This window comes from Eucyclogobius newberryi, unplaced genomic scaffold (assembly GCF_026437365.1).
Source record: "Eucyclogobius newberryi isolate DKJ021-1_F unplaced genomic scaffold, fEucNew1.0.hap1 SCAF_8, whole genome shotgun sequence".
In the NCBI taxonomy this organism is placed as follows: domain Eukaryota; kingdom Metazoa; phylum Chordata; class Actinopteri; order Gobiiformes; family Gobiidae; genus Eucyclogobius; species Eucyclogobius newberryi.
In genome coordinates this window covers 30451660-30465833 of record NW_027316500.1, presented here as the reverse complement: position 1 = coordinate 30465833, position 14174 = coordinate 30451660, and the positions used below count along the sequence as shown (strand labels likewise).

General features: G+C 41.4%; 1 protein-coding gene across 3 annotated transcripts in view; it reads left to right on the top strand.

The window, feature by feature from the left end:
• cpeb3 (cytoplasmic polyadenylation element binding protein 3) overlaps positions 1 to 11543 on the top strand; it is a 54702-nt gene extending 43159 nt beyond the window's left edge. The window contains exons 5-8 of one of the 3 annotated variants that reach the window (XM_072437082.1): positions 690 to 808; positions 3544 to 3658; positions 5316 to 5497; positions 9935 to 11543. In XM_072437082.1, coding sequence (XP_072293183.1) covers positions 690 to 808; positions 3544 to 3658; positions 5316 to 5497; positions 9935 to 10162 — 644 coding nt within the window. In that variant the 3' untranslated portion in view covers positions 10163 to 11543. The remainder of the gene's footprint in view (positions 1 to 689; positions 809 to 3543; positions 3659 to 5315; positions 5498 to 9934) is intronic. The other 2 variants (XM_072437081.1, XM_072437083.1) reach the window with 2 other exon arrangements.
• Positions 11544 to 14174: the final 2631 nt, after the last annotated feature.

Below are 14174 nucleotides of genomic sequence, written 5' to 3'. Positions count from 1 at the left end.
AATAATAGCACTTTCTTCATGTTTTCACTTGGTTTTATTCTAGTTCCGATAAAGCTCAAGGTGATTATTGTGATTATTTAATTTAGTATCGATTCTGGCTCAAATGAGTATCTCGTTTGGATGCTAATTATCAACTTTATACGGCACAATTCACAAACTAACAAGACAGAATATCGGCTTTTACTGTAAATAATCTGTGTTTTCTCTGTAGCGCCTCAGATTCGTGGACGTATTGTGTGTGTCAGGGTTAATGTTTGACCTAATTCAAAATAAGCAAATTAAAATATCGATTAGTGTCCGATTTTCGATAATTTTGACGACCCTCGTATTGCCCAGCACGATTGCGTTCTTTACATTTTGATACTTGGGATCATCCAGACGGCTAGTACCATTGCTTTTGTCAAAGTTTGTGAACCTTCAGCTTTTTACAGCTTTTCCACCGATTATTAACCGATTATCTCTTGTTTGCATTGTGTTTGTGATCGTGTTTGACGGATTGCAACGTTTCAAAATCCAATTGTGTTTCAAAAGCAATAATTCTGGCCTGAACATGAGAAAAATAGTCGTTAAGGTTTAATCCTCCGGTGAGGTTACGACCCGGCTGGATCTGGGTCGCTCCTCACAACTTTCACTCTATCGTTGCAGAAAGGACACACAATAACCTCTATGTTGTGGTTTTGTTGCCGTAGGTTACGCGTTTCTGCTGTTCCAGGAGGAACGCTCGGTCCAGGCGCTGATCGACTCCTGCATCGAAGAAGACAACAAGCTGTACCTGTGCGTGTCCAGCCCGACCATCAAGGACAAACCGGTGAGACACAAGCCATCAGGGGATCGAGTCGGGCCCTCCAGTCGGGCCCTCCAGTCGGGCCCTCGAGTCGGGCCCTCGAGTAGGGCCCGACTCTCACTCTCCCTCGTCTGCGGGTCAGCTGTGGGACAGGGGCAGGTGGAGCTCTGACAGGCCCACGACTCCTGTAAAATATTAACACAGGCGTGTCCCGGGACGGAGAGAAGAGAGAAGAGGAGAGAGACTAAAGAGAAGAGAGGGGAGGAGGGAAGAGAGGGAAGAGGAAAGGAAGTTTCCGCTCAGTGACTTGGCAGAGCTCAGCCTCTTGAGCGCTACAGTGTTTGACCTTCAGTGGATCACTGGATTCTCTTGGATCGTCTGGATTCTCTTGGATCACTGGATTCTCTTGGATCGTCTGGATTCTCTTGGATCGTCTGGATTCTCTTGGATCACTGGATTCTCTTGGATCGTCTGGATTCTCTTGGATCACTGGATTCTCTTGGATCACTGGATTCTCTTGGATCACTGGATTCTCTTGGATCGTCTGGATTCTCTTGGATCACTGGATTCTCTTGGATCACTGGATTCTCTTGGATCGTCTGGATTCTCTTGGATCGTCTGGATTCTCTTGGATCACTGGATTCTCTTGGATCACTGGATTCTCTTGGATCGTCTGGATTCTCTTGGATCGTCTGGATTCTCTTGGATCGTCTGGATTCTCTTGGATCACTGGATTCTCTTGGATCACTGGATTCTCTTGGATCACTGGATTCTCTTGGATCGTCTGGATTCTCTTGGATCACTGGATTCTCTTGGATCACTGGATTCTCTTGGATCACTGGATTCTCTTGGATCACTGGATTCTCTTGGATCGTCTGGATGTTTTTGAATTCAATACAAATTCTAAAAAATGTTTTGCAGATTTCCTCATTAATAGAGCTCAAGCTCATGATTTCAATCTGAATGTTCTGACCTTAATAAAGGAGTTCCTCAAGGGCCCATCTTTGGACCACTGTTATTTACAATTAATTAATTAATAATCTAAATCCAAGGTTAATCTCTGAGGTTCAGCCCTGAGGTTCAGCCCTGAGGTTCATCTCTGAGGTTCATCTCTGAGGTTCAGCTCTGAGGTTCAACTCTGAGGTTCATCTCTGAGGTTCAGCTCTGAGGTTCAACTCTGAGGTTCAGCTCTGAGGTTCATCTCTGAGGTTCATCTCTGAGGTTCATCTCTGAGGTTCAACTCTGAGGTTCAGCTCTGAGGTTCATCTCTGAGGTTCATCTCTGAGGTTCAGCTCTGAGGTTCAACTCTGAGGTTCAGCTCTGAGGTTCATCTCTGAGGTTCATCTCTGAGGTTCAGCTCTGAGGTTCAGCTCTGAGGTTCATCTCTGAGGTTCAGCTCTGAGGTTCAGCTCTGAGGTTCATCTCTGAGGTTCAGCTCTGAGGTTCATCTCTGAGGTTCAGCTCTGAGGTTCATGTCTGAGGTTCATCTCTGAGGTTCATCTCTGAGGTTCATCTCTGAGGTTCAGCTCTGAGGTTCATCTCTGAGGTTCATCTCTGAGGTTCAGCTCTGAGGTTCATGTCTGAGGTTCATCTCTGAGGTTCATCTCTGAGGTTCAGCTCTGAGGTTCATCTCTGAGGTTCAGCTCTGAGGTTCAGCTCTGAGGTTCAACTGAGGTTCAGCTCTGAGGTTCAGCTCTGAGGTTCATCTCTGAGGTTCAGCTCTGAGGTTCATCTCTAAAGTCGGATGTGAAGAGAACAGCTCTGACCTTTGTTCATTTTGTCTGATTATTGAACATATTTGCAGAAGAGCAGAAAGTACTCGTCAATAAAGATCTCAGGACGTTCTTATTTTAGAGTTTCACCCGATCAATACAGAGCGAGGGAAACTTTCCTCTCGGTTTATGGAACAAAATACAACACTTTTTAAATGAAAGGAATTTATGGAACGTGTTGGAGACGACAGAACCAGAGATTTTGTTTTACACGGTTTTATTCCATTTCTGTGTATTTTATTATGTTTTATTGGATGTTTTATTTGTATTTCATCAGGATATTGTGTGTTTCTTTCTTTTATATTTGACAGGGAAAGGAAAATGATAAATAAAAAACTGAAATGTCAGGCGCAAATTGTTTGTGTGGCTAAAGAAGTGAAATGACAGTATGTTTTCACGTTGGTTATAAGGGCGTGGCTTGAAACACTCCCTAAATCTAAATTTGGAAACCGTAGTCATGACATTTCAATATAGAAATTGAAATAAATTTGAATTGAATATCACAAAACATGAAAAATGTTGTTTTTGGCAAATAAAAAGCCCTCAATACATGTGATGTCAAAGCCTGGTTTAAACACATTTACAACTATATTGTACTTTATTTAATGCGATGTCGATGGCATTTTCGATCAAAGTCAAATCACGTTTTAAATTTTACTTGCAAATACTTCAAAATGTTGACCCCAAATACAATTTTAAGACAAGGAAATTGTATTTAACATTTCTACCCTGAAAAAAATCAACATAATTCACCTTATCTTTTGTTAAAAATACAGAGAATCCTTAGCATCTGTATCTGATGTCGGTGAATGATTGAAAACATATTAAATCATCTTCTCCTGTCGCCTCGATTTGGAAATGTGAAACATCCTGATAAAGCACTTCAAAAGGTCCATAAACCGTCCCTTGCGGCGCTCTCCTCCAGAAAAGCTTCACAGTGCAGCTTTAACGAGCTCGTTAACACCTCGTTCTGCTGTTCTGACCCAGGTCCAGATCCGTCCATGGAACCTGAGCGACAGCGACTTTGTGATGGACGGTTCTCAACCTCTGGACCCGAGGAAGACCATCTTTGTGGGAGGAGTCCCGAGGCCGCTCAGAGCAGGTCAGGAGGGACTAATCACTTATGAGGACTAATCACTTACGAGGACTAATCACTTACGAGGACTAATCACTTACGAGGACTAATCACTTACGAGGACTAATCGTTTGACTAATCGTTTATGAGGAGGACTTATCACTTACAGGAGGACTAATAGTTTATGAGGACTAATCGAGGCGGACTAATAGTTTATGAGGACTAATCGAGGAGGACTAATCACTTATGAGGAGGACTAATTATTTAGTAAGTAAGTGAGTAAATTTTATTTGTATAGCACCTTTCACAGACAGAGGTCACAAAGTGCTTCACAAAACACAGAATAAAACAATAAAAACACAAAAAATGTACAGTGAGCAATACATATACAACAATATACAGTCAAATCAGTCCCTAAAACAAATGCAATTAAAAGGCTTGACTAAATAAAAAGGTTTTAAGCTGACCCTTAAAAGCAATAACTGAGTCCAGTGACTGCAGGGAGAGCGGAAGATCGTTCCAGAGTCTGGGGGCAACAGCCTGGAAGGATCGGTCTCCTCTGGTCCCAAAACGGGTGCGAGGAACCAACAACAGTTCCTGGTCCAAGGACCTTAGTGAGCGAGAGGGAGTGTACGGTTTAATCAGATCGCTGATGTACGATGGGACCTGACCATTTAAAGCCCTAAAAGTTAAAACAAGAATTTTAAACTGTATCTGGTAGGAGACCGGCTCCAGTGAAGGGCTTTAAGAATGGGTGAAATGTGGGCCCTTCTATTGGTGCGGGTTAAGATCCTCGCTGCAGAGTTCTGGACCAGCTGCAGACGAGAGAGTTCCTTCTTGTTAAGACAGGAAAACAAACTGTTACAATAGTCTAAACGTGAAGACACAAAGGCATGAATTATAACTTCCAGGTCATTTTGAGACACCATTTTCCTGAGCTTAGAGATTTTCCTCAACTGAAAGAAACAGTTCCTCGTCAACAGCTTAGAGTGGTGCTCTAAAGACATGTCTTTGTCAAAGACAACACCCAAGTTTCTAAGACTTGGTTTTACAGTCTGGCCTAAAACACCCAAGTACTGGTTTATCCCTGGAATGACATCATCAGGGGCAATAATCAGAGTTTCTGTTTTGTCAGCATTTAGGTGCAACGAGTTTTTACATTGTTTTATTTGCACTAAACAACTGACCAAGGAGTTCAGCTTCTGGATCTCAGAAGGTTTAAAAGAGCAATAGAGCTGAATATCGTCAGCGAACAGGTGATAGGACACATCACTAAACTCTTTAATGATCATTCCCAGGGGAATTATATAAAGCAGAAATAAGACGGGACCCAAGACGGAGCCCTGAGGAACTCCACACAACAGATCAGCTGTGTCGGACATTATTTGGTTTGCAGCAACACTAAAGCTCCGACCGAATAAATATGAGGAAAACCAATGAAGAACTGACCCTGATAGTCCAATCAGGTCCCTCAGTCTGTTCAACAGGATATGATGGTCGACAGTGTCAAAGGTCAACCGTGCAGACAGATCCAACAGAACTAAAACAGTGCATTTCCCAGAATCAGCAGACATCATAATGTCACTGGAGACTTTGAGCAATGCGGTTTCCGTAGAATGATGTTTGTTTATTAATATCCTTTAAACTTTATCAGGCATGTGACTACTTTCTGTTTCTCTCTCAGTGGAGTTGGCGATGATCATGGACCGGCTCTATGGAGGGGTGTGTTACGCGGGCATCGACACCGACCCGGAGCTGAAGTACCCGAAGGGGGCGGGGCGAGTGGCCTTCTCAAACCAGCAGAGTTACATCGCCGCCATCAGCGCACGCTTCGTCCAGCTGCAGCACAACGACATCGACAAGAGGGTGAGCGCGCCGCGTCTGTGGAGAGGAGTCCACTCATTCTACACTTAAAAACACTGCACTGGACTAAAGTGCTTGAATTAAGAAGTATTTATCTGGATTTAGTGTATTTTGACTCTCTTAAAGCAAGATTTGCCAATGGCACTAGCATAACATCTATTCCTTTACTATAAATATGGAAAAGACAACTTGAAATGAGAACAAAAAAAACATGCTTCTGCTCTCGTTTTATTGACTAATTGTATTTTAAGACTTTAAAAATATACTCAAACCAAGATATGACTTAATTCACGCATTTTTAATACCAGATACGATTTTTTCCCTAGTGTACCTTCTTAACGCAACAAAAATGACACTTTCTTTGTGTCCGTGGCATTAAAGGACAAATATTGTGCATTATTTGTTTTGGTATTGGCCTTCAAACATGTTCTTGAGGACCTTCAGTTTGAAAAAAAAAAAAGTTCACAAAATTATAAAATATTAGTTTGTCATAGTCTTAGGAAACACCAGGGAAATTGAGCTTTGGTTCCATCTACAGGCTTCAGAGGGAATTACACAAATGTAATATAAGATCTTCAGAATATCTCTGATGCAGTCACGCAGTTGTAAAGATCATGATTGGACGACAGAAAGTCACAGGACGAGTCTCAGATTGAGAAAACATCAGTCGTCAAGGAGATTTAGAACAGCATGTTTTTGACGCTCGGAGGGAGAGGACGTGTAACCAGGACTCATCAAACTGGTGTGAATGAAGAGGAGAAAAGAAGAGACGAGGTTGACAGGTGACACGACAAGCACAAGTTACAGGTCAGATCTGTGGAGAAGCGCTCACAGAGTTTTAGTTGTGTTTTTTAATTTCTTTTTCACCAATAAAATCACCTGATTCAGTGGTTCTCTTTAACTTGTCGCACCAAGTACCACAAGATCTAAACCAGGTCTAAAACAGGACTATTTTCAGGTCTAAAAAAAGAATAAACCAGATATAAAACAGGACTATTTTCAGGTCTAAAAAAAAGAATAAACCAGATATAAAATAGGACTATTTTCAAGTCTAAATTAAGGCTAAACCAGGTCTAAACTGGGTCCAAAACGGGACTGTTTTCAGGTCTAAATTAAACCAGGTCTAAACTGGGTCCAAAACGGGACTGTTTTCAGGTCTAAATTAAACCAGGTCTAAATTAAGGCTAAACTAGATCTAAACCGGGTCTAAAACAGGACTATTTTCAGGTCTAAAAAAAAGAATAAACCAGATATAAAACAGGACTATTTTCAGGTCTAAAAAAAAGAATAAACCAGATATAAAATAGGACTATTTTCAAGTCTAAATTAAGGCTAAACCAGGTCTAAACTGGGTCCAAAACGGGACTGTTTTCAGGTCTAAATTAAACCAGGTCTAAACTGGGTCCAAAACGGGACTGTTTTCAGGTCTAAATTAAACCAGGTCTAAATTAAGGCTAAACTAGATCTAAACCGGGTCTAAAACAGGACTATTTTCAGGTCTAAATTAAGGCTAAACCAGGTCTAAATTAAGGCTAAACCAGATCTAAACCGGGTCTAAAACAGGACAATTGTCAGATCTACAGTTGGTTAAAACTATTGTAACAAAGATGTAGTCCAAGAAACGATCCAAAGGACCAAAACGTAGATAAGACTCTAACTTGAGCAGATATAATTAAAAATGCAGAGGAGTTCACGTACCACCAGAAAGAGCTTGCGTACCACAGTTTGAGAACCACTGCTCTAATTGATTAGATTTGATTCACTTTCATAAATACATGAAAGATAAAAACGTTAAACTTAAACCAGATAAAGTAAGAACATCACCATGGAGAAATGTCCAGTTCCTTTTATCAACATAGTTATTCAACAAAAAACTATAAAAAAAGATTTGAACCATCAGCAGCTTTTATGCTTCATTACATAGTTGCAGTATTTCACTATACAGTTGCAGTATTTCACTATACAGTTGCAGTATTTCATTAAATAGTTGCAGTATTTCATTATGTAGTTGCAGTATTTGTCCATAGTCTCCCCTGTCCCGTCATGGGATATTATTGGGTTATGACTCGTCTTCTCCCAGTCACAACACAGACTGTGACTCCTCTCTCTAATTTGGCCCGCGAGTGAAGCCCCGCCCCCGGCCCTGCTTTGGCCGACGCCCAGTCTCCCCGAGCGTTTCGACCCGGGTTTAAAATAGGCAGCTGCAGAGGACCCGGAGCCACTTGTGTGTGCGTGTGCGTGTGTGTGTGGACGGAACGGCGTAATTATGTCCGCCCGCAGTGATTACAGGCCCGACGGGGACTTCCTCACGTGGGCCCCGGACCGGACGGTAACGAGACGGTAACGAGACGCCCGACACGGACTCACAGACGTTTAACTACAGAGAAGACAAAGAGCTGGAGCCACTGGAGCTTAACATCACACTCTTCTAGGACGGACTTCCGCAGTATTAGAAGATTGTCATGGAATTAGACATACACCGATGCTATTCCGTAACACATAGAGAACACAATTCAACCTAGAATATGAAACGACACAGAAACATCAGACATTTGTGTGGCATGCATGGGAGAAAACGCGGGGACTGTGTCAGCCAGGCCGTTGTAAGGAGCCTGGCTGACCCTCCTGCGTCTCACCCCCGCGTCTCACACCGTTTTTTCCCATGCTGGTTGGTTTTATTAGATATTCTGGAAAAGGCGGGTCACATTTCTCATTGGTCAGCCTCACATCAAGGCACTTGGTATTTTTCCGTAGAGATCAAGCCTTGGGTAAACATTACCCAGACTCCTCTGGGTTATCACCCCCCCTAGGGTAAACATCCTTTGGCCCATCTTTACGACCCCTTCACAAACAAATGCTGTCACACCCGTTCTTCTCTTAGACTAATGATGCAGATAAAATATCACTATTATGCAGATAAAATACATCACAGAAATATAATCATATATTCACATTTTATCACAAAGATTTATTTCCATCCAGAGTTGTATCATTTTTCTCCAGATGTTCTTGTATTGATGATGGAGAGAGCGACAAAGCCTTCTCGTCCATGACCACGGGATTCGTCTCTCCGCATGGTCGTTTCAGAAATGAGAAGCCGCTCGCCACTGGTTTAAAATGCCCATGACGCCCATGTTCTAAATTTGACTTTATCTGATGTATTTATAGCTGTCGTACATGTAAATGATAGTTTGACAACGATCGAGCAGGTATTTGTGGAGAAAACGCTGAAAAATTTGTAGAAAATGACTGGAACGAGTGTCCCTGGTGTGATGTCACTTCCTGTCAAAGTTTTTGCAGAATTTACTAAACATCAATTCAACAAATTAAAGTCGCTTTCATATATTTTTATTTGTCAAATAAAACATTGTAACGTTAGATGAGTTTTGGCCCAGTGTTTGCTGGGTAATTTCCGAGTGTGATGTCATCAATTACAAACAGGAAGAGAGATTAAAAAAACCTAAAATATGTGCATAACATTTTTGTATTCTTTTTTAGTAAAATTCAAAATTTACTATAAGTGCATTTTAGTTCAATAAGTCGTCCGGCCTGTAGGGGGCGCTTTAAATACAGTGTTGCAGCTGAAGGATCATCACCTGCAGCAGTTTTCCAGTTTTCCATCTATTGTATTTGCTTAGTTAAATGGAAGTGGTGAAATATTTTTTTTTTCTGGATAGGCAGCTCTATTGGGTCCGTTCAAATCTGACAATGTCATTTCCAGGTTTCATCAAATATGGCCGACTTCCTGTAGCGTTTCCTGGTGGGGTTTGACATGGTCCATTTTCAGTTTCATCTTTCTTCGTTGGCCCCATCGTTCTTCATCAAGAACATACCTGGAGTTTAGCTCCCTTCACACTCGTTTGATGAATCCTGGTTAGAAAGTCCTCTCCCCTCCGAGCGTCAAAAACACTCCTAACCCTAAACCCTCCGTGTTCTCCATCTGGGACGTTGCTCCGAGAACCTTCTGTTCCGTTTTTCAGTCCATGAATAATCACCGGACTCATCACGTTCATTACTTCTGTGTAGCTTTATTGGCAATACGTAATTCCCTCTGCTGCCTGTAGATGGAGCCCTAAACTCAGATCCTCGTGTGGGTAAAGTGAGCTTTTAGTTTTTAACATGAAATTTCAACCTAAGGTACTCAAGAGCATGTTTAAATGCTAATAACAACACAAATAATGCTAAATATTTGTCCTTTAAATATGAATAAACTTAAAATCTTTAGAGCTTACAGAGTTCTAATTTGTTTATCAAACATTGGTACGTTCATTCTTGTCAAATACATGATTTTTGCAATTCTTGTGGCTCTGAACGAGATGACAATTAGTCTCGCTCAATACCTTTGGCTCAAGGCTAATGATAAATGAAAAACTACCGTGGCCCCTCCTGGACAGGTGAGGGATTACACCAGAATGAAACCCTCCTCTCCGTCTCTCTCAGGTGGAGGTGAAGCCCTACGTCCTGGACGATCAGATGTGCGACGAGTGCCAGGGCGCTCGCTGCGGGGGCAAATTCGCTCCGTTCTTCTGCGCCAACGTGACGTGCCTCCAGTACTACTGCGAGTACTGCTGGGCCTCCATCCACTCACGGGCCGGGCGCGAGTTCCACAAGCCCCTGGTGAAGGAGGGCGGGGACCGGCCCAGACACGTGTCCTTCCGCTGGAGCTGAGGGTCCGCCGAGGCCCGCCCCCAAAAGAACCGCACCCGTACACTGCAAAAGCATCCAAACCTGCAAGAGTTTCATTATTACACTGCAAAAACATCCAAACCTGCAAGAGTTTCATTATTACACTGCAAAAACATCCAAACCTGCAAGAGTTTCATTATTACACTGCAAAAACATCTCGTTGAATTGAGTTGGATTCAGAAAATACCATCTCGTTTTGATTTGTTTTGATTTATTCACTCAAACATGTTATTGTTCAAGTATTCTAATTCACCTTTTACTATTGAGATATTTGTATAAATTATAAATCACATCAAATGTATAAATCTCATAAATTAATGGAAAAAGGTGTCAAAATATTTTTTTAATAGTCTTTTTGTGTACACTGCAAAAAAGGAGGAAAAGCCACAATGGTTTAAAAAATGTCAGAAGTTAAGTTAAACTTCTAAGTATTGCTGACAGGCATCACTACAATATTTGTTTTTATGCATTTCTTTATTTCAAGAAGATTTGTCATGAAAAGTAAAATAACTCGATTTAAAAAAGTGCAAAAAATGATAAAACCAAGACATAGTTCACAATATGAACCTTCAAAATGCACTTGAGTTTTTTTTTTCATATTTCTTTAATAGAATTAATAACACTTAAAAGAGAAGAGCCTTTTGCTTTTTACAATATGTTGTTCATTTTTGGAGTAAAAACAAGTGCTAGGGTTAAAAAAAAATTACAATTAAATATTATGTATCTTGGAAAAACCTTTTACCCAACAGCCAGAAAGTTTAGCTTGATTTAACAATAGACTTGACAGATAAGTCAAAACGACTCTAAACGAGATGACGATTCTGAATCAAAGTCAAACTAGTTCTTGCAGTGACATCACAAGTTCCCCTGGTTCCCTGTTCCACACCATCATCTGCTGCAGGAATTTACTCTGAATCAAGAACTCATCCACTCAAAATTTCCCCGAAAAACAACAACAACAAACGACAAAACAACAAACGGGGGAAAAAGGCATAAAGTTTGCACACGACGCGGCTGCGCTCGGTCCCGTTGACTGGATATCGTCCTGCTTCAGCCGCCGCGCGGAAATACTCTGAAAAGGATCTATTTTTATTTTCCATACTAGATGAATAATTTAAATTGTATGTTGAAAAAAAAAAAAGAAGATGCATGCACTTATTTGAGAAGCTGTAGTAGCGTTGGCGTTTAACAAAACAAACCGACGCTAAACAATGTAGCAAGATAGAAAACAGCTAACAATATAATAATAATAAAGCAATCAAAATAGTTTGCTTTGGATTTGTAAGTCTATTTTTGTATTAACATTATTTTCTAGTGTTTTGTCAATGTAATCCTGCGTAATGGCTGTGCTGCTAAAGACGCCGCGTAAACTTTACACGGGCTACGACGGCACCGCGTAAACTTTACACGGGCTACGACGACACCGCGTAAACTTTACACGGGCTACGACGGCACCGCGTAAACTTTACACGGGCTACGACGACACCGCGTACACTTTACACGGGCTACGACGACACCGCGTAAACTTTACACGGGCTACGACGGCACCGCGTAAACTTTACACGGGCTACGACGACACCGCGTTAACTTTACACGCGCTACGACGAGGCGCGCGTAGCCGTAACACAATACGAATAGCTGTCAGAAGAAGAAGCCATGCGTCCTGGACGATACCTTTAAAAACTGCGGCGTTGTGGTCGTGTGCGGGCGTTAGGGGGTTTGGGGGTCGAACTGCATGTTTATCTCGATCAGGTCTTGCATGCAACAGACTTTTCAGTGTCGCCGGTGACGGATTGTGCCTACGTTTTTTGCACACAACGCTAAAGAAGAAGACGTCGTCGTCGTTCAGTTTCTGTGAGGTTTTGGGCTTAAACAGTGGATGGATAATGGATTCGGTGGTGCTACACGTGCGATCTGGAGCTCACGAGGTCGTCATGGTACAGTTTTAGCACATTTGTGCTATAGCCCAGTTGTATGCACCTAAAATATTGCCTTCAGGTGTAACGGCTCGACACAACGAGAGCGTAAAACTTCAGCAAAACTCATCGAACGACGGCTAATTTAATTGGCTTTGAAATTTATGTGAGTTATACGTATTTAAGTTTGACTTTTTAGTACTTTAATGCGTTTCAGGGGTTAAAAGCTGCATGTTTGAAATGCCACATGTTTTAGAGCTAAGCGTTAAGGATATATCAATCGGTTTTTGATCAGATTAAATCAAATACAAACTAAAAATGGCTTAATAACTACACAGACTCTTAATCTGTACCATTTAACACATCATATAATCAAATGTCTTACTGCAAAGTCTGACTTCTGCTCCAAACCACGTGTTTTTACTGACATTTATAAACTATGGGCAGTGGAACTCAATTTAAAAATCCCGACTCCATTATTGACGATAAAATATGATCAAAAAAGCGAGAGCTCGAGATTTAGTGAATTGCTCAGCCCTAGTGTGACTAAAAAATATTAAAAAACATGCGTCACTCCCTGCGTGTCGCGCTCATAAAACATGGAACCGTTAATGTCACGCCGTGTCCACAAGTCCGTGTCGGTAAATAGAAATAAACATCGTACTTTTATACAAGATAATAAGAGCCATACATGTCATCTTTTATCTAACAGTCATAAATATATTGCCTTGAAGGTTTTGCATGTTTAGAACATTCGGGGAAGTGTTTTCCAATAATAGTGAGGCAGGGTTGTGCTTGGTCACCCCTGTTGTTCACTATGCACTTTGAACCATTGAAAACACTTTATAGTCAACTGAGACGTATTACAACTTGATCCATACATCCTTCTACTGTCTGCGTCTTCAACCCAACAACCGAGTCAATGGAAAACAAAAATAATCAAACGTAGGATTTATACAGCTGTTTCCGTTTAGGTGAAGTACTTTTTTGCAGTGATTGTCGATACATAATTGTGCAATTTTGTTTGTTTTATACCGCTCGTTTTGTAGTTATCTCTGTTTAGAACTGTGATTGGCTTCTTACCTTTCGTCCTTTGAATCCTCTGCACAGTGTAGCTCCGTGTTTAGTCGTTATTGCACCGGAATTAGCCTCTCGATGTCAGACGACTGGAAAGCGGAAACGCGAGGCAAAAACGGAGCGTCTAAAACGTAACGAGCTGGGTTTACGTGACATCGCAACAATCTAAACTGCCCGTTGTTTGAATAAAAGTGGAAGAGAAGGTCGGCGTTATATTGTTGAATTGGCGTTTTTTAAGTGTCAGATTTCAGATTTGTTGACCTCGTCTTCAACCCAATATCACGGTCGATATCGCTGTAACTACTCGGCCGATCCACATGAAACAAAAACTGGCACAAAGTTCAGCGTCTCATTGGGCCAAGTGTAAAAGTAATTGCATTATTTAAAAGTTATAAGCTGGACTGAAATTCTGGAATTCATGAGGTCGTCGAGGTCTTTGGACGAAAAGTTGGGATTTTGATGGTTTGTTCACAGCGTTTAACAGTAATAATGATGCTAACCAGTAAGATTTGTTGTCGTTCGCTTCCTCAAAAGCTGAACGTCATTCGTTTTGGAAACCATTTTTACTTAAGCTAGCCAACGTTACATCAGTAGTTAACGAAACAATAGTGTCTTGTGCGAATCTGTTGCACGACGGATGGGAATATCTTTAAATGTCGGAACGTTTCGTCAAGAATCTCAAATGCTGGACTGCAGCTCTATTTTGACTCAGACGTCAGGCCCATTTTTCCAACTCGGAAACACATTTTCCCGACTTCCCGAGGACAAGACGAACGCGGCAAAAGCCACAGGATGAATACGAATAACAAAAACACACTGTTAAACATGTGGATTTGCTTCTGAAATTACGGCGGTGGATTCTTGAATGGCGTGAACCCAACTTATTGCTAAAGTAGTCGACAAGGCAACCAAAGAGCTTAAAGGTGCAAAGGAAAGTAAGAGTTGAAATTGAAGCTACTGGATAAACTTTACACATGCATACGTGCAAGAAAGGTTAGAAA